We start from the raw sequence: 26,962 nt of genomic DNA, 5'->3' as shown, positions 1-26,962 counted from the left end.
CTATGCCATTTCTTTCTTGATCAATTGACCTGGATAGAACTTTCAATATATTATTGAATAAAAGGGTAAGAATGGACATCCTTGTCTTGTTCCTAGTCTTAACAGGGAAAGTATTCATTCCTTCACCATTATGATTAGCTGTGGGTTTTTCATGGATGCTCTTTGTTTCAGTTTAAGGAAGTTCCCTTTTATTTTTAGGTTACTGAGTATTTTTAAGGAGCAGCAGCTTTGCTTTCCTGGAGCAGCCGTGAAGAGATATCCCACGTCCAAGGTAAGAGAAACCCAGGTAAGACAGCAGGCGCTGAGAGAGGGCATCAGAGGGCAAACAGACTGAAAGCACAATCACAGAAAACTAGCCAATCTGATCACATGGACCACAGCCTTGTCTAACTCAATGAAACTATGAGCCATGCCATGTGGGGCCACCCAAGACGGATGGGTCATGGTGGAGAGGTCTGACAGAATGTGGTCCACTGGAGAAGGGAATGGCAAACCACTTCAGTATTCTTGCCTTGAGAACCCCATGAACAGTATGAAAAGGCAAAGACTTAGGACACTGAAAGGTGAACTCCCCAGGTCGATGGGTGCCCAATATGGTACTGGAGATCAGTGGAGAAATAACTTAAGAAAGAATAAAGGGATGGTGCCAAAGCAAAAACAACACCCAGTTGTGGATGTGACTGGTGATAGAAGCAAGGTCCAATGCTGTAAAGAGCAATATTGCATAGGAACCTGGAATGTTAGGTCCATGAATCAAGGCAAATTGAAAGTGGTCAAACAGGAGATGGAAAGAGTGAACATCGACATTCTAGGAATCAGCGAACTAAAATGGACTGGAATGGGTGAATTTAACTCAGATGACCATTTTATCTACTACTGTGGGCAGGAATCCCTTAGAAGAAATGGAGTAGTCATTATGGTCAACAAAAGAGTACGAAATGCAGTATCTGGATACAATCTCAAAAATGACAGAATGATCTCTGTTCGTTTCCAAGGCAAACCATTCAATATCACGGTAATCCAAGTCTGTGCCCCAACCAGTAATGCTGAAGAAGCTGAAGTTGAACGGTTCTATGAAGACCTACAAGACCTTTTAGAACTAACACCCAAAAAAGATGTCCTTTTCATTATAGGGGACTGGGATGCAAAAGTAGGAAGTCAAGAAACACGTGGAATAACAGGCCTTGGAGTACAGAATGAAGCAAGGTAAAGGCTAATAGAGTTTTGCCAAGAGAACGCACTGGTCATAGCAAACACCCTCTTCCAACAACACAAGAGAAGACGCTACACATGGACATCACCAGATGGCCAACACCGAAATCAGATTGATTATATTCTTTGCAGCCAAAGACGGAGAAGCTCTATATAGTCAGCAAAAACAAGACCAGGAGCTGACTGTGGCTCAGATCGTGAACTCCTTATTGCCAAATTCAGACTTAAATTGCAGAAAGTGGGGAAAACCACTAAACCATTCAGGTATGACCTAAATCAAATCCCTTATGATTATACAGTGGAAGTGACAAATAGATTTAAGGAACTAGATCTGATAGAGTGCCTGATGAACTATGGACAGAGGTTCGTGACATTGTACAGGAGACAGGGATCAAGACCATCCCCAGGAAGAAGAAATGCAAAAAAGCAAAATGGCTGCCTGAGGAGGCCTTACAAATAGCTGTGAATAGAAGAGAAGCAAAAAGCAAAGGAGAAAAGGAAAGATATACCCATTTGAATGTAGAGTTCCAAAGAATAGCAAAGAGAGATAAGAAAGACTTTCTCAGTGATCAGTGCAAACAAATAGAGGAAAACAATAGAATGAGAAAGACTAGAGATCTCTTCAAGAAAATTAGAAATACCAAGGGAACATTTCATGCAAAGATGGGCTCAATAAAGGACAGAAATGGTATGGACCTGACAGAAGCAGAAGATATTAAGAAGAGGTGGCAAGAATACACAGAAGAACGCTACAAAAAAGATCTTCATGACCCAGTTAATCATGATGGTGTGATCACTCACCTAGAGCCAGACATCCTGGAATGTGAAGTCAAGTGGGCCTTAGGAAGCTAGTGGAGATGATGGAATTCCAGTTGAGCTATTTCAAATCCTAAAAGATGATGCTGTGAAAGTGCTGCACTCAATATGTCAGCAAATTTGGAAAACTCAGCAATGGCCACAGGACTGGAAAAGGTCAGTTTTCGTTCCAATCCCTAAGAAAGGCAATGCCAAAGAATGCTCAAACTACCACAAAATTGCACTCATCTCACATGCTAGTAAAGTAATGCTCAAAATTCTCCAAGCCAGGCTTCAGCAATATGTGAACCATGAACTTCCAAATGTTCAAGCTGGTTTTAGAAAAGGCAGAGGAACCAGAGATGAAATTGCCAATATCTGCTGGATCATCGAAAAAGCAAGAGAGTTCCAGAAAAACATCTATTTCTGCTTTATTGACTATGCCAAAGCCTTTGACTGTGTGGGTCACAGTAAACTGTGGAAAATTCTGAAAGAGATGGGAATACCAGATCACCTGACCTGCCTCTTGAAAAACCTGTATGCAGGTCAGGAAGCAACAGTTAGAACTGGACATGGAACAACAGACTGGTTCCAAATAGGAAAAGGAGTACGTCAAGGCTGTATATTGTCACCCTGCTTATTTAACTTATATGCAGAGTACATCATGAGAAATGCTGGGCTGGAGGAAGCACAAGCTGGAATCAAGATTGCTGGGAGAAATAGCAATAACCCTAGATATGCAGATGACACCACCCTTATGGCAGAAAGTGAAGAAGAACTAAAGAGCCTCTTGATGAACGTGAAAGAGGAAAGTGAAAAAGTTGGCTTAAAGCTCAACGTTCAGAAAACTAAGATCATGGCATCCGGTCCCATCACTTCATGGCAAATAGATGGGCAAACAGTGGAAACAGTGAGAGACTTTATTTTTTGGGCTCCAAAATCACTGCAGATGGTGATTGCATCCATGAAATTAAAGACGCTTACTCCTTGGAAGGAAGGTTATGACCAACCTAGACAGCATATTAAGAAGAAAGGACATTACTTTGCCAACAAAGGTCCGTCTAGTCAAGGCTATGGTTTTTCCAGTAGTCATGTATGGATGTGAGAGTTGGACTATAAAGAAAGCTGGGCGCCGATGAATTGATGCTTTTGAACTGTGGTGTTGGAGAAGACTTTTGAGAGTCCCTTGGACTGCAAGGAGATCCAACCAGTCCATCCTAAAGGAGATCAATCCTGGGTGTTCATTGGAAGGTCTGATGTTGAAGCTGAAGCTCCAATACTTTGGCCACCTGATGCAAGGAGCTGACTCATTGGAAAAGACCCTGATGCTGGGAAAGATTGAGGGCAAGAGGAGAAGGGGATGACAGAGGATGAGATGGTTGGATGGCATCACCGACTCAATGGACATGAGTTTGGCTGGGCTCCGGGAGTTGGTGATGGACAGGGAGGCCTGGCCTGCTACAGCTCATGGGATCTCAAAGAGTTGGTCACGACTGAGTGACTGAACTGAACTGAACTGAACTATTTTTTTCTTAATTAATTTTTCTATTTTTTAACTTTACAATATTGTATTTGTTTTGCCATACATTGACATGAATTCACCATGGGTGTACATGTTTTCTCCTTCCAGAACCCCCCTTCCACCTCCCTCCCCATCCCATCCCTCCGGGTCATGCCAGTGCTCCAGCCCCGAGCACCCTGTATCATGCGTTGAACCTGAACTGGCGCTTCGTTTCACATATGATAATTTACATACTTCAATGCCATTCTCCCATATCATCCCGCCCTCGCCGTCTCCCATAGAGTCCATAACACTGTTCTATTTATCTGTGTCTCTTTTTATGTCTCGCATACAGGATTATCTTTATCGATTGACTAAATACCATATATATGTGTACTCAGCCATTAAAAGAATACATTCGAATCAGTTCTAATGAGGTAGATGAAACTGGAACTGAGTATTTTTAATCATGAAAGGTTTTCAGATTTTTGTCAAGTGCTTTTTTCCCCCTTGTACCTATTGAGGTGATCAAATGATTATTGTTCTTTATTCTATTAATATGGTGCATTAAATTAATTGATTTCCCAATGTAAGGTGAACCTTTTATTCCTAGGATAATTCCCAATTGGTTCTAGTGTATAATTCTTTTTATATGTTACTGCATTCAGTTGGCTAGTATCTGTTGAGGCTTTTGCATCTATATTCATAAGAGATATTGGTATGTAGGAATTTTGGTAAACATGTCTTTCTTGTTTTTGTATTAGAATAATACTGGCCTCATAGAAAAAAATTGAGAAGTGTTTCCTCCTCTCCTGTATTTTGAAAGAGTTTGAGAGCATTCATATTAATTCTTTAAATGTTTTGTGAAATTCACCAGTTGAGCCATTTGGGCTTGGGATTTTCTTTGGTGGAAGTTTTAATTTACTAATCCAGTCTCTTGTCTTAGGCCTTTTGAGACTTTCTGTTTCTTCTTTAGTTGATTCTGATAGTTTGTTTTGTTATGTAATTTGTTGGCATATGGTTGTTCTTCATATTCTCTTATAATTCTTTTTTTCTTATGGGATTTTCTTTGGTGGAAGTTTTAATTTACTAATCCAGTCTCTTGTCTTAGGCCTTTTGAGACTTTCTGTTTCTTCTTTAGTTGATTCTGATAGTTTGTTTTGTTATGTAATTTGTTGGCATATGGTTGTTCTTCATATTCTCTTATAATTCTTTTTTTCTTATAAGCTCAGTAGTAATGTTCCTTCTTTCATTTCTGATTTTAGTGATTTAAGTCTTCTCTCTTCTCAATCAGTCTAGCTAAAACTTGGTCAATTTTGTTGATCTTTTCAAAGAATGAAATTTGGCTTTATTTTTTCCCCCACTCCCCATTCTCCATGTCCACAATTTCCACTCTCATTTTTATTGTTTTTTTCTCTCTACTTGCTCTGAGTTTTGTGTGCTTTTCCTCCCCACACCCTCCCTGTTACTTAAGGTGGAGATTTAGTTTATAGATTTGAGATTTTTTTGTGTGTATTGGCATTTATAGCTAAAAATTTTCCTCTAGGCACTGTTCTATCTCCATCCTGTAAGTTTTGTTTTTCTGTGTCTTCTTATTTATCTGTTCTTTTTTTTTTTCTGACATTTTCTATGTCCCTTATTGGTATTCTCCGTTGGATAGGATATTGTCAATATCAGTTCAGTTTGGTTCAGTTCAGTCGCTCAGTCATGTCCGACTCTTTGTGACCCCAGGAACCGCAGCACACCAGGCCTCCCTGTCCGTCACCAACTCCCGGAGTTTACCCAAAGTCATGTCCATTGAGTTCGTGATGCCATCCAACCATCTCATCCTCTGTCATCCCCTTCTCCTTCTGCCCTCAGTCTTTCCCAGCATCAGGGTCTTTTCAATGAGTCAGCTCTTCGCATAAGGTGGCCAAGGTATTAGAGTTTCAGCTTCAACCTCAGTCCTTCCAATGAACTCTCAGGACTGACCTCCTTTACACTTTCCTTTAATTCCTTAAATATGATGTCCTTTAATTCTTTGAACATATTTACAATAGGAGGGCTTTGAAATTTTTGTTAAGTTCAACATCTAGGCCCCCACCAAAGCAATTTCTAGAACCTACTCTTTGTTTTCTTCTTTTCATGGGTCACACTTTCCTGTTTCTTTGCATGTGTCATGAATTTCTTTGTTGAAAACTGAACACTGCTATAATAACATATTGTAGCAACTCTGGATTTTGATCCATCTCTTACCTGGGGCTTGTTTTCTTATTTATTTCTTCAGTGACTTGGCTGGAATAGTTCACAGAAATCTCTTTTCCCCACAGTGTGCAATCTCTGATGTTACTCCTCAAAGAGTGAAATTTTGACCATGTGCAAAGTCTTTCTGACCACCAGGGATTATATTAGTTTTAGCAGTATTCTGTCTGTTTCCCTGGTCTCCCTGTTAAGCTACTAGTTGATCTGACTTGACTGTAACACTCACAGTCTTAAAAGCCTCCAGTGGTTGCTAACTCATTACTCTGTTGTTTTTGGCGAAGTCTGGGGCTTAAATTGTTCCACAGTTTAATCTAACTTAAGTTAGGCCCCTGTGTTTACTGCTCTGAGCTCAGAAGGGCTCTTTTTACCTGTCTCTTTTCCCGCTTTCAGAGAAGGCAATGGCACCCCACTCCAGTACTCTTGCCTGGAAAATCCCATGGACGGAGGAGCCTGGTAGGCTACGGTCCGTGGGGTCGCTAAGAGTCAGACACGACTGAGCGACTTCACTTTCACTTTTCCCTTTCATGCGCTGGAGAAGGAAATGGCAACCCACTCCAGTATTCTTGCCTCGAGAATCCTAGGGACGGTGGAGCCTGGTGGGCTGCCGTCTATGGGGTCGCACAGAGTCGGACACGACTGAAGCGACTTAGCAGCAGCAGCAGCAGTTTCCTGCTTTACTCTGTTAAACTTCTAGAGAGTAGAAGAACCTCTACTACCATTTTGTTTGCTGCTACTGATTTAAAGCATCTTAGACCTCTTAACTGTTTACCACCAAAATCGCCATTGTTTTTGACAACATCCCATGTTGTCTTCCCAGTAAAGTTATGTCCTCTTAGGGAGAGCTGCTGAATTCTCTGTTCTTATGGCCTCCCTCTCCCCCACCCACTAAGCAGAATCTCTGTACTACCACATCAGAGTAATGTGGGGCCAGGGACCGTGGTCCACTTCTAAATGATAAACCTGTCTTGCTTCACGAGTAGGGCATTGGATGTGCATGGTAGCCCCTAGTCTTTTTGGCTTGCCCTCCTGCCACAGAACCTTTGAGTGAATTGGGGTAGTTGGGGGAAGTTGGGACCCAATATTCTCAGCTTTTGGTGGCTAGCTTCCACCCTATATGTGGAACCTGGGATTTGGAAGGGAGTCCCAGTCCAGGCTCCTGCCTGGCCACCTGCCCTTCCTTGGGTGGAATCCATAGTCACAGACTAGGAGCTGAGGAGAAAGGGAGCCCTGTCTTCTTTGATCTCCCTGCTTGAAGTAGAACTTCTGTCACACTGAGCTGAGAGGAGATAGGATCAGAGAGTGCCTCAAATACCATAGACTCTTCCTGTTCTTATCAAGATTTGCCAAACTTTCTTGAATAAATGTTGCTTCATTTTCTGTATACTCTTAGGACAATATCCAGAAATTATAAGTGATTGTTTTTTAAAAAAATGATTTTCACTAGTTAAATGTTTGTTTCAGTGAGGAGATGAGCTTCTCACACTGCCATTCCAGAAGTGTGGTCACCTTAGGAAGTTTTATCTCCCCATCACTTTTTAGTGTGAAAAATTCTAGACAGCAGAGTTGAAAGAATTTTGACAGTGAATACCCATACTCTCCTTACCAAGATTCTACCATTAACATTTTGTTATAGCTGTTGTATCATATATCTGCCCTATTTGTCTATCAGTCACTCTGAGGTATTTTTGGATGCAGTGCAGAGTAAGTTATTGACATCAGTAACTTCTAAATTCTCCAGCATGTATATCATTAACTAGAATTTAGTATTTGTTTGCAGTTTTTTTCTTGTGAGATTAAATTTGCATACAGTGAAGTACATAAATCTTAAGAGTATAATCAGTGAGTTTTGATATATTCATGCACCTGTGCAACCCAAACTCCTCTATCCTGATGTGAAACATTTCCATCACCCAACAAAGTTCCCTTGTGTCTCTTCCCAGTCACCACCACCTCCCTGCCCCCAGAGGCAACCACCATTATGATTTTTTTCCTACTATTTATTAGGTTTTTTCCTGGCCTAGAACTGTACGTATTAAGACATTATATAGTATGTACAAGTTAGGACATTATATATTACATGAACTCTTTCATGTAAAACTTCTTTCATTTAACCTGATGCTTTTGCGAGGCATCCATGTTACATGTATCAGTAGTTTAGTCCTTTTTATTACTGAATAGTATTACATGGTATGAATTTAACAACTTATTTATCCATTCTGCTTTTATAGTCACCTGGGCTATAATTTACTGGAGGACTTTAGGCAGAGAATTGACACTAATTTACTCTTAAGATAGGTCATTCTGGTTAGTAAATTGGAGGCAAACCATGAGGGCAGGCAGGAAGAGACCTGGTAGGGGGTTCTTGCAGCAGTTCAGGTGAGATTTGAGGTTGGTTTGGATGAACATTATCATTGGAGATAATGAGAGGTGACCTGATTCAGAGTATATTAGAAGTCAAGCTAATAGGATTTGCTGATGGACAGGATGTGGAAAGTGAAAGAAACAAAAGAATCAAAGAGGACTGTATTCCCCCAAGCCATTCCTAAAACCAAACTTTGCCATTGTGAGGGTGGAGAAGCAATAAAAAACAAGCCATGAACTTTCTGCTTGGAAATTTGGCTAAAAAACAGTTGGAAGGTAATTGCTAAGCAAGTATTTGCCAAATGCTTCTAGGGAGCAATCAATTAGTTCATATGTTACATTCTGTGAGCACATGCAGCCCGTTAGACAACCACCATAATTTTCAGCTTCTCTTCCTATGATAATATCACTATTAGAAATACAAGTCAACTTAATTTTTGAACCTCTGTTTCATCCACTCTGTCACCTGCCACCTCACTTGACCTAACACTTCAGAGCTGTTGACTTTAAGATTCAACTTCCCTTATTTCTCTCTGACAGGAAACTCTTAAATGTTGGCTATTTCTTATCTGAATCTTTAAATGTGTCACTGTGTTTCATGATTGGCCTTTTAAAATCTATTACGTAAAGAATGATCCCTTTACATATAATGAGGCTGAGATCAAGGTTTCATTAAATAAACAAGTATTTATTGAGTGCCTTCTAGATGCTGGGAACTGTACTAGGCATTGGTTATACCACGGTGAATAAGATAGACCTTACCCTAAAACAGCTCAAATTGGGAGGTTTTATTACAATGTGATAAATACTATAATAGAAAGAAAGCCTGTAAAAGTTGCACTCAGAGGCTTAATGTTCAAGCCAGGAAAAACTTCCAGAGGATCTATTTCAGTTGAGGACTGAGGGATCAAAAAAAAAAAAAAAAAAAAACGAGCCATAGAAGTTGAAGGTGGAACAGAACAGAATATTCTAGGTGGGAGAAGAAGCATGATTTAAAATCCAGACATGTATGTGGTACACTGGTAGAACTTCAAATATGAGATGGGGGAAGTCGAGTCTAAGACGGGGTTATTAGAGAGGAATGTGAGGGGACAGATCATGAAGCCTTCCTAAACTCTACTAAGGAATCGGGACTTTCTGAGTTTTCAATACAGTGTAGGTATTGGATTGATGTGTGCAGCATTGGAGGCAGGAAGACCAGTCAGTGGTCAGGAAGGAGATGATGGTGGCATGAACAAAGTAGTGCGGAGAAGCTTCGTGGGGGAGGAGAAGTATATGAACTTAAGACATGTTGACAAGGTAGCATTGAACAGCAGAAGAAGTCAAGGGCAAAGTCCAGGGTTTTGATATGGTAGCAGGTTGAAAACATGAGAAGGAGACACAGGAGAGATGATATGTGCCATGGTTGAAGGTGGAAGAAGGGAAACTCATGAACAGTGTTTGGACATGTTGAGTCTGAGGTCTCTTCTGAGATGTTCAAGATATGTTGAATTGGTGGTTGGACTTACAGATCTAGAATTCAGAGAAGTCTCAGCTGGAGAATATACATTTGTGGGTCATCTATATGTAGGTGGTTTTTAAAATTGTGGGCATGGTTGAGATAGTCTAACGAGAAAGCATAGAATGAACAGAGAAGAGAATCTGTGCTGAGTCTATGTTAAGTAACTGCAACATTTAACAGCTAGATAGAAGAGAAAAATTCCACGAAAAACTGAGAAGGGGCCAGAGGAAAACCAGCATAGTATTTCAAGGAAATATATATTTCAGAGTTCCAAAGAATAGCAAGGAGAGATTAGAAAGCCTTTCTCAGCAATCAATGCAAAAAAATAGAGGAAAACGATAGAATGGGAAAGACTAGAGATCTCTTCAAGAAAATTAGAGATACCAAGGGAACATTTCATGCAAAGATGGACACAATAAAGGACAGAAGCGGTATGGACCTAACAGAAGCAGAAGATATTAAGAAGAGGTGGCAAGAATACACAGAAGAACTATACAAAAAAGATCTTAATGGCCCAGATAACCACGATAGTGTGATCACTCACCTAGAGCCAGACATCCTGGAGTGTGAAGTCAAGTGTGTCTTAGGAAGCATCACTACGAACAAAGCTAGTGGAGGTGATAGAACTACAGCTGAGCCGTTTCAAATCCTAAAAGATGATGCTGTGAAAATGCTGCACTCAATATGCAGCAAATTTGGAAAACAGCAGTGGCCACAGAACTGGAAGAGGTCAGTTTTCATTCCAATCCCAAACAAAGGCAATGCCAAAGAATGTTCAAACTACCACACAGTTGCACTCATCTCACACACTAGCAAAGTGATGCTCAAAATTCTCTAACTTAGGCTTCAACAGTACATGATCTGAGAACTTCCAGATATTCAAGCTGGGTTTAGAAAAGGCAAAGAAACCAGAGATCAAATTACCAACATCCACTGGATCATAGAAAAAGCAAGAGCATTCCAGAAAAACATCTACTTCTGCTTTACTGGTAAAGAATCTGCCTGCAATGTGGGAGACCTGGGTTCGATTTCTGGGTTGGGAAGATCCCCTGGAGAAGGGAACAGCTACCCACTCCAGTATTCTGGCCTGGAAAATTCCATGGACTGTGTAGTCCATGGGGTCACAAAGAGTCAGACACAACTGAATGACTTTCATTTTCACTTTTTCTGCTTTATTGACTATGCCAAAACCTTTGACTATGTGGATCACAACAAACTGTGGAAAATTCTTCAAGAGATGGGAATACCAGACCACCTTACCTGCCTTCTGAGAAATCTGTATGCAGGTCAAGAAACAACAGTTAGAACTGGACATGGAACAACGGACTGGTTCCAAATCAGGAAAGGAGTATGTCAAGGCTGTATATATTGTCACTCTGGTTATTTAACTTATATGCAGAGTTCATCATGTGAAATGCCGGGCTGGATGAAGCACAAGCTACAATCAAGATTGCCGGGAGAAATATCAATAACCTCAGATATGCAGATGACACCATCCTTATGGTAGAAAGTGAAGAAGAACTAAAGAGCCTCTTGATGAAAGTGAAACAGGAGAGTGAAAAAGCTAGCTTAAAACTCAACGTTCGAAAAATGAGGATCATAGCATCTGGTCCCATCACTTCATGGCAAATAGATGGGGAAACAATGGAAACAGTGACAGACTATTTTCTTAGGCTCCAGAATCACTGCAGATGGTGAGTACAGCCATGAAATTAAAAGACGCTTGCCCCTTGGAAGAAAAGCTATGACCAACCTAGACAGCATTAAAAAGCAGAGACATTAATTTGCCAACAAAGGTCTGTCTAGTCAAAGCTATGGTTTTTCCCGTAGTCATGTATGGATGTGAAAGTTGGACCATAACGAGAGCTGAGCACCAAAGAATTGATGCTTTTGAACTGTGGTGTTGGAGAAGACTATTGAGAGTCCCTTGGACTGCAAGAAGATCAAACCAGTCCATCCTAAAGAAAGTTAGTCCTGAATATTCATTGGAAGGGCTGATGCTGAAACTGAAGCTCCAATACTTGGGCCACCTGAGGCGAAGAGTTGACTCATTGGAAAAGACCCTGAGGCTGGGAAAAATTGAAGACAGGAGGAGAAGGGGATGACCGAGGATGAGATGGTTAGATGGCATCACCGACTCGATGGACATGAGTTTGAGCAAGCTCTGGGCGTTGGTGATGGGCAGGGAAGCCTGGCATGCTGCAGTCCATGGGGTTGTAAAGAGTTGGACATGACTGAACGACTGAACTGACTGATTTCAAGCAAAGTGAAAGTGAAAGTCCCTCAGTCATGTCCAACTCTTTGCACTGTACAGCCCATGGAATTCTCCAGGTCAGAATACTGGAGTGGTAGCCTTTTCCTTCTCCAGGGTATGAAATGGTCAATAAAGTCAATTGTTGCTGAGAGTTCAAATCAAATGAAAATTGGGAAGTGTTCATAGAGTTGAGTGAGCAACACAGAATTTAATTTTGTTGTTAGAGTTGTTTAGAGAAGGGGGGAAAATCCAGATTGAAGTGAGTTGAGGAGGAAGTAAAAGGTAAGAAAATAAAGCCAATGAATGCAGATAATTCTTTAGAGAAGTTTAGCTGTGAAGGTGCTGAGAGAGAGGCCGGTGTTTGGTTAAGGATGTGGGAATGAGGGAGAGTTTTTCCAAGATAATAGATACTTGAGTAAGTTAAAAGCCATAGAGAAGGATTCAGTTGAAGAGAAGCTGAGTTCAGAAGAGAGGCAGTGAATGATAAAAATATATAGTTCTTAAAAAGGTGAGAAGGGGCTGAAATACAAAACTCTGATGGTCTTAACAGGAGATAGAATAACATCTATATTGTAACCCAAGATAAGAAGGAAGACGGAATGCTAAGGGAGGTTTGGTTATTTGTACAGAGTGGTTGAGAAATTGGTATCTGATGGTTTTCCTTTCTCTTGGGAAGGAGGGGAAGGCATGTGGTCAGAAGGTGGTTGTGGGAAGTTCTTCTGGAAAGGAGGGGAAGGGTTGCAAGATTGCAAGTGAGTGTTGAAGTGACCATAAACTGATGGAGGTGATTCTAATTCTTTGTGAACTAAGCTGCCCTCACGTGATTTTCTCCATTCAGCTTTTGCCTGCTTGGGCTTGGCAGGAGGCAAGTTGAAGCCAGAGTGTTGGGGCCATCCAGAGTTATGGTGGCTGAAGACAATTCAGCATTTCTCTAACTGATCTTTCTCAAAATATTCTTCTGACAGATGTTAACAGGAGAAGACTTCCTTGGTCAAAGAAGTTTGGGAGAACTGCTGTATACTCCAATCCCTTCTTAATATGCATATTAACATATTTGAAGCTCTGAGGGTCTCACATTTGAATACTCAGTTAAATTTAGTGTAGTCAACTTTTTCAAGCTTATTTGCATCTCGAGTGTGGTGTGTGTGTTGCATCTGCTAAGATCTTACAGTTTGGTTTAGGTTGGGTCATTCACCTCACTGCCACATAAAATGGTAGGAATCTTTCTTTTCATTCAACATGTTTAAATGATCTAGATTCACACTGATTTAGGGTAGAGCAATAGCTACTGTGTTCTGAAACACTCCTCATTCTTTACGAACCTATTTCATGTGCCTGTTCCATTTGTTACCAACTCTTGTTGTAAACTTAAAAAACAAACAGACCGTAAACTGGCTTCCTTATTGTTCTTCCAGGACCATAAGAAGTCGATGTGAGAACTGGCAAGGAAAGCCAGACCATCCCAAATGATTAGGATTAGGGCTGGCAGGGAGCAAAACAGTCAGAGGTACTTGTATTATTATTTTACTACTATTAATAACCAAAATTTTCATGGTCTTTACAGTTTACAAATTGTTCTTATATGTGTTATTTTTCAAAACCATATTCAGTCATTATTGAGCAAGGTACAGCTATCGTTGATGAGCACAGTTCAGTTCAGTTCAGTTCAGTTGCTCAGTTGTGTCCGACTCTCTGCGACCCCATGAATTGCAGCACGCCAGGCCTCTCTGTCCATCACCAACTCCCGGAGTCTACCCAAACCCATGTTCATCGAGTCGGTGATGCCATCCAACCATCTCATCCTCTGTCGTCCCCTTCTCCTCCCGCCCCCAATCCTACCCAGCATTAGGGTCTTTTCCAATGAGTCAACCCTTCGCATGAGGTGGCCAAAGTATGGTGAGCACAAGGAACATAGTTTGGGGAGATGACAAATGAAAAGATATGATGAGGAAAAAAAGAGAGGAGCTAGATGGAATGGAGCTTAAAAAATATTGGAAACAGTGGTCTAAAGCATGCATTCTCAGTGAAGGTCAAAATTACCATGGGTGTAAAAAGCGGTTTAGGGGAGGCAGAAAAATGAATAAATATTATGGTGCTTTGGACCCTCCAAAGGGCCACCATAAAAAAACAGACATGCCATGTGTTAGTGGTATCAACATTTCATGGTGGGGATGGCAATTAGGGAAAAAAATATCTCAGAAGGCTTGTTGGTTGGGGGTGGTGATGGTGGTAGTGGTGAGGTATTGTGGTTTAAATCCCATGGTGCCTATGGAACTTTTTGACAACTGTCAGTGTTTCTTATGTCCCCAGACATGTTAGACAATTCATTTGTCTAGCATAGAGTCTGTGTCTGGCTTCATTCGTCTGCCCGTCTTGCCCAAGGCCCTATGTGACCTTCTTTTGCACCATTAAACTCTCCTCTTCAAGCCACAGCTAACTGAATTAGGGTGGACATGAACGAAGATCAGTTAAGGCATAGATTGGTCAGTGAATGACTGGCTGGTCTTGAGAAACCTAGCTGCAGTCACTTCCTTGTGTCAGACTTGTGTGGTGCTATTCTTGTCACTTCTCCCTTTGAGATAACTTGAGTGGGTCTCAAAGGAGCCCAGGTTATAACATCACTGCAGTCATAACACTTGGCCTGCTGGTGTCCCATTTGAGTGAGACTGAATGTAATTGAATGAAGGCAAAAGAGAAATGTATTTGAACCTTCAGCTCTTTGTCCTTCATGTATTAATCACGTATTAGTTAAGGGAGGGCTTTCCTGTACATTGAGGTTTAGCAGCATTCCAGGCCCTTCCCCACTAGGTGCCAGAAATGCCCCCTCCGCAAAGTGTGACAACCAGAAACACCTCTGGACATGGCCACATGTCCCTTGTGGGGCAGAGTCACCTCTGGTTGAGAACTACTGATATTGAGAAACTAGAATGTCAAAAAATTATCAATTTCCTAATGGTATCATGATCAGAAATGCCTTAAATAAAGGGTTTGTGATTTGCTGTTAAACTTCACCTTAATAAGGATGTTACCAGAAATGATGGAAGACAATCCTTGAGAGCTGAGACTAGTGTTGTTAGCAAGATATTCATAGCTAGCAGTAATGAGCACCAGATGCTTTCTGAGCAGGTTCTGTATATCAACTCATTAGCTATCCTGGCAACTCCAAGGAGTCGGTACTGCTATTATTATACCCACCCTACAGTTAAGGGAACTGAGACATGAGATGTTGAGAAACTTGCTGAGGTCACCCAACTGGTAACAGCACAGTCACCCAGACAACCCAGTTCTAGGGCCCACATGTTTATGAGCATATAACCTCTTGGTAATACTGTTCTTTCTGTAACATCTGTACTTCTTTATCCTCCACAACACTCAGCATACTACCAAGCATATAACAGGTGCTCACTGGACCCTGATGGATCCTGTCCATATTGACATTGGCATTTACTGGGGCACTTTGTCCCAGATCTCTGCTCCACAAATGCTTCTGCTCAAATATCACTTTCTCAGCAAAGATATTCCTTATTGCCCTCTTTAAAACATCACTCTCCCTTACCTCCCAAACACTTACCCAGCTTTATTCTTCCCCATAGTACTTATCACCATCTGACGTGTATTTATTGTTTATTCCTCCACTCCCCAACAGACTGAAATAGAAGCTGCGCGAAAGGAGGGGCTTTGCCTATGGTGTTTGCTGCCATATCCACAGCACCTTGAACATTCCTTGGCATGCCCATCAAATGTATGAAATGAATGAGGAAATCCTTTAACTTAATCCTATATCCAATATCCTTGCTTTGATTATCTGTCCTTACTTTTTCCTCAATACTGCTTTTAAAAAATTATCTTGCTCTGAATGAACAGGAACATTTATGCAGGAGAGGGGCCTGGCCCTCAATAGAGATGCCAGGGTACTGGGGATCCCCCACTAATACTGACCAGACGTATACTAGTGGCCTATGTCACTTACATATGTTTATTTTTGATTTTGCTTTGCTGGTCTGTGAAAGTAATTCAGTAGAGTCATTACAATATGCATACTCAGAGAAATTAATTTATGTTTTGCTTTATATTTACATAGTACAATTATAAGCTCTTCTTTTAAGAAAGATGTTACATACTATTCAGTGACAGATTTTGCACAAAAATCTGATTCTACCTTCTCATTTCTCCCTATAACTACTATTCATAAGCTGAAAGAATATAATTTTAATTAAAAGTAATTTAAAAACTTAGCAATTGCTCTCATTATATAGAAAATGAAGCCACAGAGAAACATGGTCAACACCACTTTGTTTCCAAGCTAACCTTTTCTCACCCTCCAAACACATATTTACAATTTTGGGGCTCCCTTCCCTCCCCAAAGTAATGGGCTTAGGGCACTTGCCCAGTATAGCTTTTTATAAAAATCATCAATTGCTTTCATGCAGTTAGGCATTTCAGGCCATTATGTTTCTCTAGACATGAAATAGCTCATTCCCCAAGCCTGATTACTAGCCCTAAGAAATTTATATCAAATTCAACCCTCATCTGTGTTCAAACTCATCCTTGGATCCCATGCAGCTCAAATAGGCTTGGCAGGCAAACAAATACCTCCCTGTTTGGTGGGTGGAGGGCTGGAACAGATGCCTCCAGAGTAGTAAGGCTGTTCTGCAGAACACAGTCCTCTGTACTCATCGTGGGTTCTCAGCTTCCCAAATTCCCCATGTCCCATAATTGAGTGTACTGCCACTGGCACCCCTGAACTCCAGTGCCAGCTTCCTGAACACTTCAGTAGGAGACATTCCATTGCTCTCTAAATATTGCTCAGCACTGCGTCACAGTTTTAGAGGTAATATAGCATGATTTTATACTACACATTCTTACATAAGAATGCCATTACAGTATTACATTCTCCAAACTTTTTTGAGGGGGTTGTGGTTTGAGGTTAAGAATATGATACTGCAAACAAATAGAAATTAATTTAGACTAGAGCTATCTGATAGAACTTTTACAGTGATGGAAATGACCTATATCTGTGCTGTCTAGTACAGTAGCCATTAGCCACACATTGCTATTAAGTACTTGAAACATGGCTAATGCAACTGAGGAACTGAATTTCATTTTAATTTTAACTTATTTAAATCTAAACAGCCACCAATGGCTCCTATATAGCAGTGGTCCTCAACCTTTTCGGCACCAGGGATTTTGGCACCAATTTCATGGAAGAGAGTTTCATGGACCGGGGAAGGGGTGCATGGTTTGGGGATGAGTCAACTGCATTACATTTATTGTGCTCTTTATTTCTAATCAAATGCTACTGCTTATCTGATAGGATGTACCAGTCTGGGGCCTGGAGTTTGGGGACCTCTGCTATATAGGGTCATATATATGACTGTCCTTCAAGAAGATGGATCTCATCTGACATCAGGACTTGGAATATAGGAAATTTAAAACTATTTTAAAGTAGATCTTAATTTTAAATAAGATCCTGAGATTTCACTGTGTCCTTGTCTGGCGATGGGGTGACTCTTTTGGAGATGGAAGAGCAAGCTGCTCTGTACTCTGGCATTCCATAGAGATGGTTCCTAAGGAAGTTGCTAACTTTAAGACAGTGGTAGAGGGTGGAATTTAAGAAGGAAACTCAGAGATGGTCAAGTCTATCACTATCTCTTCCTCTCACTGACTGTCTTCACTGTTTCCATCATCACCTACTGCCGTGGCCTTATTTTCAAAGTTGGGGAAATTTTTGTAGTTTTGAAAGATTTGTAGTGGCAAGGGGCACATGCCTGAGAGATTACAGGCTCTTGAGGAGGGTCTAGAGTGGCATGGGTTTAGTTATTAGAATAAATTCACTCATTTAAAACCCATATAAATTAACTTCAAAGACCCAAATGGCAAAGGTATCTACTCAAGCATCTCAGGGGTGGCACAACCCAGGAGAAAAATGGAGTGGGAAAATTCCCATCTGAGGTGGAGGGAGCTTCATGAAGTGAGGACCATGCCAAAAGTGGGTGTGGGAACAAAAGGAACGGTGAAATGATGGTACCTCTCAGATGTGAACAAAGAGAAATGTTTATAGAGTCAGGACACAGAGTTTCAGACACACAGGGACCTTCTTCCTATTCCTTCCAACCTGGGGATAGCACCTGTGTCATGAGTAAGTGCTTAGATACTCGGCAGGCACTGGAGAAGTCATCTGTCTTGGAGCAAGAAGGTAAAGAGTGCTGCTGCCCAGGGCAGTGGGTACCACTGTCAGGCTGGCTGTGGAAGAGTTACAGAGTCATGTGATAAACATACAGAATCCCAGCCTCTTCAGCAGATCTGAAGTCGGATGTGACAAAAACACATCTTTAACAAGTGATTCTGATATACAACTAGATATGGGGAATCCTGCAAAGACGGAAGGAAACAACCTTTCTTGTTAGGGGAGGTGACCAGGAAGAGCTGAATGGTACCAATTATATTATAACTGAGGTCCTCTGGCTGAGGTATGAGATTAAAAGAACTCTAGAACCTAGAGTGATGCATCCTGTATTACTACAGCTTACATCTTACATGAGAGTGGGCTTAGCTGTGGTTGTCTACTTTCTACAAATTCTTGAGAGGGAAATGTATAGATCAATATTGACCAAGTTAGACTTAGTCCATTGTCTGAACCAAACACCATCTTAACAATTTTGTTCTATGTGTGGATGATAGATAATAACAAAAGTATTTATAAAGAATCTATAAATATGAGAATATATATATGTATATATATATAACTGAATCACTGTGCTGTACACCTGAAATTAATACAACATTGTAAATCAACTATATTTCAGTAAAAAATTTTTTTTTAATTTAAAAAGTAAAATATTCGAGTAAAAGAAATCTATAAAGATGATTAAGCTGTTAGTTAAGATCCCATAAGAACAAACATTTACTACTAACTAATTAGAAAGCATAAAAAGGTACACTCCAAACAGAATCTTATTTTGAAATTTTAGTGTTAACAGATGGCAATTTCATAGCTAAAAATAGGAAAACACTGAGGGGAACTGATGTCCAAATTGGGTCCAGCCACCCCATGAACTTAAAAGCTTGCTCTGTTGTGCAGAGATTTTCTTCCATATTTGTGGTCATTGACAGTTGTTATGGCCAGGCTCACAGGTAAGCGTCCAACCTTGATTCCTGCTCTCTTTTTGAATCCACTGGGAGCTCTGAGGGCTCAGAGTTCACATGCGTGTAGAACGTGTTGGTGGGCTCTTTGGCAGAAGACCCATTTCCCTGGTTTTTCCTGTTTCTCTCCTTTCCCATTGGGCAAGATGTGGACAGAAGAGTTTATGGATTTCCTCCAGTGATACTGCTTGTACCACAAAGGACCCAGGCCACAGAATCTCTGAGGTATACACAGGTAGGAAGGGCAAAAAGAGAAGAAAGGCATCACTTTTGTTTTGTTGGTTGGTATGTGCTTCTCACATAAGGTTCCCAAGTCTCTTTTCTGGACATGAGCAGAGACATAGAAATCTCTCGACTTCAACACGTGTGGGCAAGCCCATTCTCACGCATACACTGACACGTACTGTCAAAGCTCAGAAACAGCCTTCAGTTAACGTGGCTGAAGCTGGTGCCGGGTGGAGAAGGAGCCTTCTGAACCCTCTTGGTAGACCAGCTCGTAGGGGCTCCAGGTAGACAGAAGATCTAGCGACAGGTTTTTCTGCTCTTGGTCCGATGTGACAAGGTGGTAGCCCAGCAGGTTCATGGCATTCCTGCAGACTTTCTGAAGTCGAAAAACCTTTTTATAAGGCAGGGACCAGCGCCAGGCCTGAGAGACATTGAGGGCATTCCTGGCATTTGTGTGGAAGGCGTGCTTACCCACGCCCTTGCCTCGAGTGATATTATGTACCCATGTCTGGAGCTGGGGCAAGAATTTTAGCCCTACGTATTCATACATTCGGGCAGTTTGGGCCAGGGGGTCCCGGACCAAGTCCTCATAGCGCACAAGCAGGTAGCGCTGCCTTAGGGCTTTGGGCAAGGACTGCACGGCTTTGAAGATCTCCAGCTGGCTTTGGCAGATGACTTGCATGGCATAGTAAGGCTGATCCTCCTTCTTGAGTTTTTGCCAATGCGGCCCCATCACAATGTGGCTGTCAATCTTGAGTTCATTCGTGGTGTGTTCTCGGGACCGGAACACCGCGCGGGGGTCCCGGACCAGGTGCACGATGTGCAGATTGAGGGAAGGGTCTCTCAGCAGCGGGAAGAGCACCTGCAGGTTGAAGAAGCGCACCTCCTTGAGCACCACATGGCTGTAGGTGCGACAGGCCTCCTCCACCACCTCGAAGGGCTGCTGGTGGCACAGAATCCTGCAGTGGGCCTGGGGTATGATCTTATCTCGTGGGAAGAGATTGCAGGCAGGTGGGGAACACAGAGCCCGGCTGCCATCCCATTGGAATAGGCTGGACTGTTTCCGGGGGCCAGGATTCATGTAGGCATCAAAGACGCTCATGTCACACAGAAAGACGGCCCGAATGAGGTCCCGCACAGCCATATGCAGCCTCTGGGCCGTGCTTTGTGTGAAGGACATCCACACGTGCCAGGCGGGCTCCATCAGGTAGAAGACATCTGGGTGCTGTCCAAAAAGCTGCCCTACAAAAGAGGAGCCAGAGCGCCACGAAGACAGGACCAGCACATGCATGTGTGGTGGGGGCTTGGGTTCCTCCTTCACCTGCAGGGAGTTGTCGTGGGAGTACACGAGGATGAACAGAATGAAGATGGCCATCTGGGAAGCCAGGAACAGCAGGAGCTTCATTCTTTTGGGTGGTATCATGCTGAAGTGGAAGACCATGGAAGAACAAACAGAGGGGTATCTTAGGCTATCACAACATAGAATTTTATTGTACAGATGTACCACAGTTTATCAGTATTTAACCAGTGTCCTCATTGGTGAGCTTTGGGGTTGTTTCCAGTCTTTGGCCGTTTCAGAGCTTTCAGTAATGGCCTTTATGTTCACATATCATTATCCAAGCATGCAAGCTAACTCCCAAGAAGTGGAATTTCTGAGTCAGAGAGTATGGGTATGTGTACCTTTGGTATCTGTTGTCCAGTTAGGCTTCATACTGGTCATAAACCATTGTCTGTGTCTAGAGCTCCAGAGATTTTAGGGAGCAGATTTTAGAGGAGGAATTGGACAGCCACAGATGTGACTCTTGGAGTTTATGGCTTGCTTCCTGAAGAGGTAGAACATGCTTTGCCAGCCCATGGGCTTCCCTTGGAAGTCCCCTGAACCTTCTGGGAAGTGTGTGATGACCTCAACCAAACCTTAAGTGGCAGTGGCCCAGAAACCCTTCTCTTCCATTCATGACAACAATGCATTTCCTCCACATGTGCCAACAGACCCAGTGAGGATCATCTCTCCCAGGTGCCAAAAAAAGCACATTGTTATATGCCAGGAACATGTCAATGAATAGTAATTCCCATCTTGGCCCTGAAGATTAGAGCAGGACCAGCTAAGAAGAACAGGACCTAGTTCTTTTGAACTTGAGCCCGAGAGGAAATGATTAGAAACTAAGCCATGTTTGATAATGACTCGAGAATTGAGCCAAGTATTGAGGAACTGACCAGAGACCTTCTCCCAAAGACAGTATGAATATGAGGAAAAGTTTGGAACAAAGATAGGAAATAATGGAGCAAAAGAGAAAGGAAAGAACTTGACCTGTGTAGAAATGTAAGGATAGAACTTTATAGGCAGGGCCTATAATCAGCTCAGGAAAAAGCTAACATTTCCTAGGGACTGGTAACATGGACCTTTCAAAAGCCCACCTCCTGCCCCTATGTGGCTTCGGGCCAGCTCAGGGTCCAGAGTGGGCTACGTGCTCTGAGCATTCCTTGCCTCCCTGTGGCTCCTGACCTCATGCCCATTCTCACCCAGAGCTGGAGCCTGGCCTTCAGACTCGCCCCCGTTTGTCCTCAGGCTTTAATTGACCATAGTTCTCAGGGATTGCCAAGGGAATCCTCTCACTTTCTTTCTCTGTTTTTTCTTTCCGTGAACAATTTCCCTGGCCAGCAGAAAAGTGTGCTTTTGTAAAGTGAATCCCATCTCTTGTCACTGGGATCTGGATACAACCTGGATCTAAGCAACCCATGATGGGGCTGATGAGCTCAGCCGGAGACCCTTGAGGGTGTGTCTCAGGGAAAGCTCATCTCTGCAGTCACTGGAATCAGTGGTAGAGGCGGCCCAGAAAGAACAGGAAACTGAAGGTTTTTCCTGGCAATCTCCTCTCATCTAACCATCACCTCTCCCTGGCTGTCTTACACTAACCTCCTCTATAGACCCTCCTTGAGGTTGGGAAGCATTTATGAGAGGTCCCTAGTGCACCTTCCTGAGTGTTCTTTTCTGGACATTTGATGCATGCTTGAACCCTGCCCTCCCTGTTATCTAATCCTGAGTCTGCTCATCTCTAGCCTGGCTTTTATAGTAAGTAGCCTCTCACTTCTGTCTCTCAGTTCTCTCCCTCAGCTCTCCACCTCATTCAGTGCTGCCAAATTCTATCTTTTTAAAGCACAAGCCTATCACTCCCTTCCTTAAAGTCCTTCAATAGCTTTCTGACACATACAGGATTAAATCCCCAATTCTCATGCCTGGGAGCCCTTCATAGTCCAATCTTAAATCTCCTGTCACTCCCTTCCCTTTCTGACACCTTAAGGTTCTGGATTTTACTTCCAGTTCTTCCCAACTTGCCCTGTTATTTATTTTTAACAATTTAATTTATTTTTGGCTGTGCTGGGTTTTCGTTGCTGTGAGGGCTTTTCTCTAGTTGCAGTGAGTGGAGGTTACTCTCTAGTTGTGGTGCACAGGTTTCTTATTGTGGTGGCTTCTCTTGTTGCGGAGCATGGGCTCTAGGGCTGGTGGGCTTCAGTAGTTGTGACTCCCTGATTCTAGAGCACTGACTTAGTAGTTTTGGCACATGGACTTAGCTGCTCTGCAGCAAGTGGGATCTTCCCAGATCAGGGATGGAACCCCGTGTCTCCTGCATTGGCAGGTGGATTCTTTACCACTGAGCCACCAGGGAAGCCCCTGCCCCATTGTTTATAAGCTCCGAGACATTTGCAAGACAGCCACTCTTTCCTCAAGATTCTGCCCACCTCTCAGCTTTCTCCCTGAAAGGTATCTTATTTCCTCCCAAGATTTAGTTTTCCTCCCAACTTTCCATTCTCATCCATCTCTCTCTCTCTAGTATAGTGAAGTGAAGTGAAAGTTGCTCAGTCATGTCCGACTCTTTGCGACCCCATGGACTATAGAGTCCATGGAATTCTCCAGGCCAGGATACTGGAGTGAGTAGCCTTTTCGTCCTCCAGGGGATCTTCCTAACCTAGGGATTGAACCCAGGTCTCCCGCATTGCAGGCAGATTCTTTACCAGCTAAGCCACAGGGGAAGCCCCTGTAGTACAGTGGAGGATGAATATCTCTCACTGGGCTGCTGTTACTTAAAGGTAAATGCTATGTCTTATCTTGTTTACCGGCACATAAAACACACAACTGATTAGGGCTCATTAAACACTTGTTGAACAAATGACTAAATAAATGAGTGTGAGAAGTGGCATGGGTGCGCACATGCTAAGTCACTTCAGTCATGTCCACTCTTTGCAACCCCATGGACTGTAGCCCGCTAGGCTCTACTGTCCATGGGATTCTCCAGGCAAGAATACTGGAGTGGGTTGCCATTTCCTCTTCCAGAGGATCTTCCTGACCCAGGGATCGAACCCATATTAGTTACTAAAATTTATATGATTTTATTGAATATTGAGCACAAAACCAATACTCTATCAACTGCATGGAGCAAAATATTAAGTCAGAACCATAGTTTAGAAGCAATATGGCACAGTGAACCTAACTCCAAAAAAATAGGTTCTATACAGAGCATGTATTGTTTAGAACTAAGGAGGTAAAAACCATGAGCATCATTTAAAAAAATATTTATTAATAAGAAATTAAAGCCCCATTGAAGGGCAATAGACTACTCACAAAACTTCCCTCGGTCTGTTAGAAAAAGAAGAAAATAGAAGGAAAAAAACCCTCACAGCACAACCTGTCATCTCCTTCCAAAAAAAGTAATTTTAAAACATATTGGGGTCTTCCCTGGTGGTGCAGTGGATGAGAATCAGCCTGCCAATTCACAGGACATGGGTTTGACCCCTGATCTGGGAAGATTCCACATGCTGCCGAGCAACTAAACCTGTGTGCCTCAACTACTGAACCCAAGCTCTAGAGCCCAACAGCTCCAACTGCTGAGCCTGTGTGCCTCAACTACTGAAGCCAGCATGCCTAGAGCCTGTGATTTGTGACAAAAGAAGCCGCCACAATGAGAAAGCCTGAGTACCACAACAAAGAGTAGCCCCCACTTCCACAAGTAGAGAAAGCCCAAGCGCAGCAACAAAGACCTGGTGCAACCAAAAATAAACAAATAAAAGAAAAAACAAACACTATATTGGGACTTCCTTGGCAGTCCTGTGGTAAAGACTTTGCCTTCCTAGGCAGGGGGTCAAGTTCGATCCCTGGTCGGGCAGCTAAGATCCAATATGCCTTGTGGCCTGAAAACCAAAACATAACATGGAAGCAGTGTTGTAAGACCTTCAATAAAGACTTTAAAAATGGTCCACATGGGGCTTCCTTGACGACCCAGTGATAAAGAATCCTCCTGTCCATGCAGGAGACATGGGTTGGATCCCTGATCTGGGAAGATTCCCATAGGCATTATAGCAACTAAGCCAGTGAGCTGCAGCTACCGAACCTGTGCTCTAGAGCCCATGAGCCATGACTGATGAGCCTCTGTGCCACAACTGCTGAAGTCCATGCCCCTAGAGCCTGTGCTCCGCCACAAGAGAAGCCACCGCAATGAGAAGCCCAAGCACCACAACTAAAGAGTAGCCTGAAGACCCAAAATAAATTAAAATTTTTTTTTTAAAAAAGGTATTTTACTTCCCATTAGAAGTTCCAGACTTGTCCAGAGCCTTACAAGACGGAAGTCTCTTCTACCTCGGCTGACTCACTGGCCTCATAATCTAATCTTATTTTACATCGGAATGGAGCTCCACAACTTTGAAAGCCCTTCTAGCCACAGTAATGACAACACTCCAATTAAATACATCACATAGAATAGTGATGAGCCACACCTCCATGTTGCAGAATAAGTGAACTTTAATTAAGTCTCAATGATAGAAACAGCCCCGCCTGATTAGACCTGGATATTTTGGGTCCCAGTTCTGAGAATTCAGTTATCACACTAAATCTTAGCTGAGCTAGAGAAAATCTGTAGCCCCTAGCACCTCTGGTTCTCACTTCCCAGCACTTGAGCGGAGGAGAAGCTACAGGAAACACAGAAGCCAGCATCGGAATAAGTAAGATGAACCAGCTGTAAAGTATACATCAGAATAGCCCCACTCACTTTCTAGACTCTTTCTTAGGGATGGGGGTGGGTGGGGTTAGGAGAGCTGCTGGCAGGCAACTTGTGCTTTTGGAGAAGATTATCCAGGTGATTCTGATCCAGCCCCTCTCCAACATCTCCTCTCTGCCATTCACAAAGAAATGCCCAGCTTAGTTGTCCCATGTTATCTAAAACTCCGCTCCAGGAACCTGGGAATAATGGCCCTGCTCTGGAGGTGTACACGGGAAATTCTCTCCTTACCTTGTTAATGGCTTGGAGTTCTCCACCACTCTGAAGGCTCTGCCAGCCAAGTTGTGCAGCTTTTTTCTTCTGACTCACCAGCTCCTCTCTCAGCTTCCTTCTCCTCCTCGAATCTTGCATAACCATCCCTACTCAGAGCACATTTCACTGCCTTCTTCCTCTGGCCAGAAATCACCCATCTTCCAAGGCAGGGTTAAGAAAGCACTGGCTGCCAGGGAGATGTGATCCCAGCAGCTTTAACTCTAAGAGACTCGAGGGGTGGGGAGACGCTGCTTGAATGGGCCGGACCTGGAGAAGCAAAGGAGGAAGTATTCTCTCCCACAACTGGAAGGTGATGCTGGATGCTAAATTCTTTGAAGGCAGTGGAAAGATTAATTCTCTTAGGGTGAAGTGGAGAAAGGAAAGGGACTCCAGAAGTACTTGAAGTTGATAGGGAAGTCACAGGACAATGACAGCCAAAATGACCCAGTGTGATACCTTACTCTTAATCTCTGCTGCAAAAAGAGGAGAGAAAACCTAGAAAGTATTTCTGGGTTGTACCTTCCTGCTCACCCCACTGTATTTAGGGAGATAAGTTTTTTTTTGCCTCTGTATTTTTTTCAACATCTTCACCCTTCTTGTGGGAGGTAATAACTAGATGTACTGCCTAGATGTAGTTAACTCATTCTATGGGAGGATGTAGATGTATTGGCCTTTAGTTGGGGTATGGGAAATTTCCCCCTCAAGAAAAAAAAAGTTATTGTAAAAGATTATAGCTTCTAACTAGCTGTGTGTACTTGGGCAAATCACGCAACTACTCTGAACTACTTTACATGATTGTTGTAAGTATAAAGCAATAGGCAAATTGAAAAAATTTTTTAAATTGAAGTATAGTTGGATTTACAGTGTTGTGCTGATCTCTACAGCAAAGTGACTCAGTTTAGCTGGATTTTTTTATTCAGTTAACTTAAACTTGAAAAACTCAGTCACCCAAATTATTAAATAAATTAATATAAATTAATTTTAATTTGTTAATTACAAATAATTCAATTTACTAAGTAAATTGAATAAAAGTTATTTTAAAAAATGACCACTACCTACCCCCACCACTGTGCGTAGGAACCACAGACCTTTCTGTCTGAAAGGGGCTGGGAGGTGGCACGCGTTCAGTGGTTAGACTTCTCTCCAAAAACAGTGTCAGTGACCTCAGAGTTTGGGCAATATATTTTTTTGCTTCTTTATTTTTAACACTGGGTTGTTTATAGGTGTTTGTTAAAAATGGGTTTTAGTTGCCATTTCCAAAATATTTTAAAGAGAAAGTAAATTATAAAATAACTAAATAAAAAATGACTCAGGAAATTACAGGCTTGTCATGATGGCCTGTTATCTAATCACAGACGCTAAGTATAGTCAGCTCACCTTGTCCTTAGCTTCTGCATCCGAGGGGTCAAACAGCAACCTTGATTAAAAAT

At 42.3% G+C, this 26,962-nt stretch overlaps 2 protein-coding genes across 19 annotated transcripts in view; one reads left to right on the top strand and one right to left on the bottom strand.

The window, feature by feature from the left end:
• The window catches only part of ZNF19 (zinc finger protein 19), a 109,778-nt gene that overhangs the window by 18,368 nt on the left and 64,448 nt on the right, over positions 1-26,962 (top strand). For 15 of the 18 annotated variants that reach the window (XR_014060221.1, XR_014060209.1, XR_014060216.1 and 12 more), the window contains one exon: positions 199-271. Coding sequence is in view for 2 of the 18 variants with exons in the window: in XM_081512541.1 (XP_081368667.1) it covers positions 199-271 (73 nt within the window). In the remaining 16 variants the exon portion in view is untranslated. Of the gene's footprint in view, positions 1-198; positions 272-13,280; positions 13,373-26,962 lie in introns of all 18 variants that reach the window. The other 3 variants (XR_014060214.1, XR_014060213.1, XM_081512543.1) reach the window with 1 other exon arrangement.
• CHST4 (carbohydrate sulfotransferase 4) lies at positions 18,823-25,799 on the bottom strand. The gene is made up of 2 exons (XM_081512550.1): positions 25,512-25,799; positions 18,823-20,657 (listed from the first exon to the last, which is right to left on the bottom strand). Exon 2 carries the CDS (start codon positions 20,654-20,656, stop codon positions 19,439-19,441), a length of 1,218 nt encoding a protein of 405 aa, XP_081368676.1. The 5' UTR covers position 20,657; positions 25,512-25,799; the 3' UTR covers positions 18,823-19,438.

This window comes from Giraffa tippelskirchi, chromosome 7, assembly GCF_054371585.1.
Source record: "Giraffa tippelskirchi isolate mGirTip1 chromosome 7, T2T-mGirTip1v1.2.pri, whole genome shotgun sequence".
Classification (NCBI taxonomy): Eukaryota; Metazoa; Chordata; class Mammalia; order Artiodactyla; family Giraffidae; genus Giraffa; species Giraffa tippelskirchi.
The sequence above is the reverse complement of the archived record's forward strand: the minus strand, read 5'-3'. Positions and strand labels throughout refer to the sequence as shown.

What these genes read in the sequence shown, in the direction of transcription:
- CHST4 (XM_081512550.1), bottom strand. Translation starts at nt 20,656, where the DNA reads ATGATACCACCCAAAAGAATGAAGCTCCTGCTGTTCCTGGCTTCCCAG.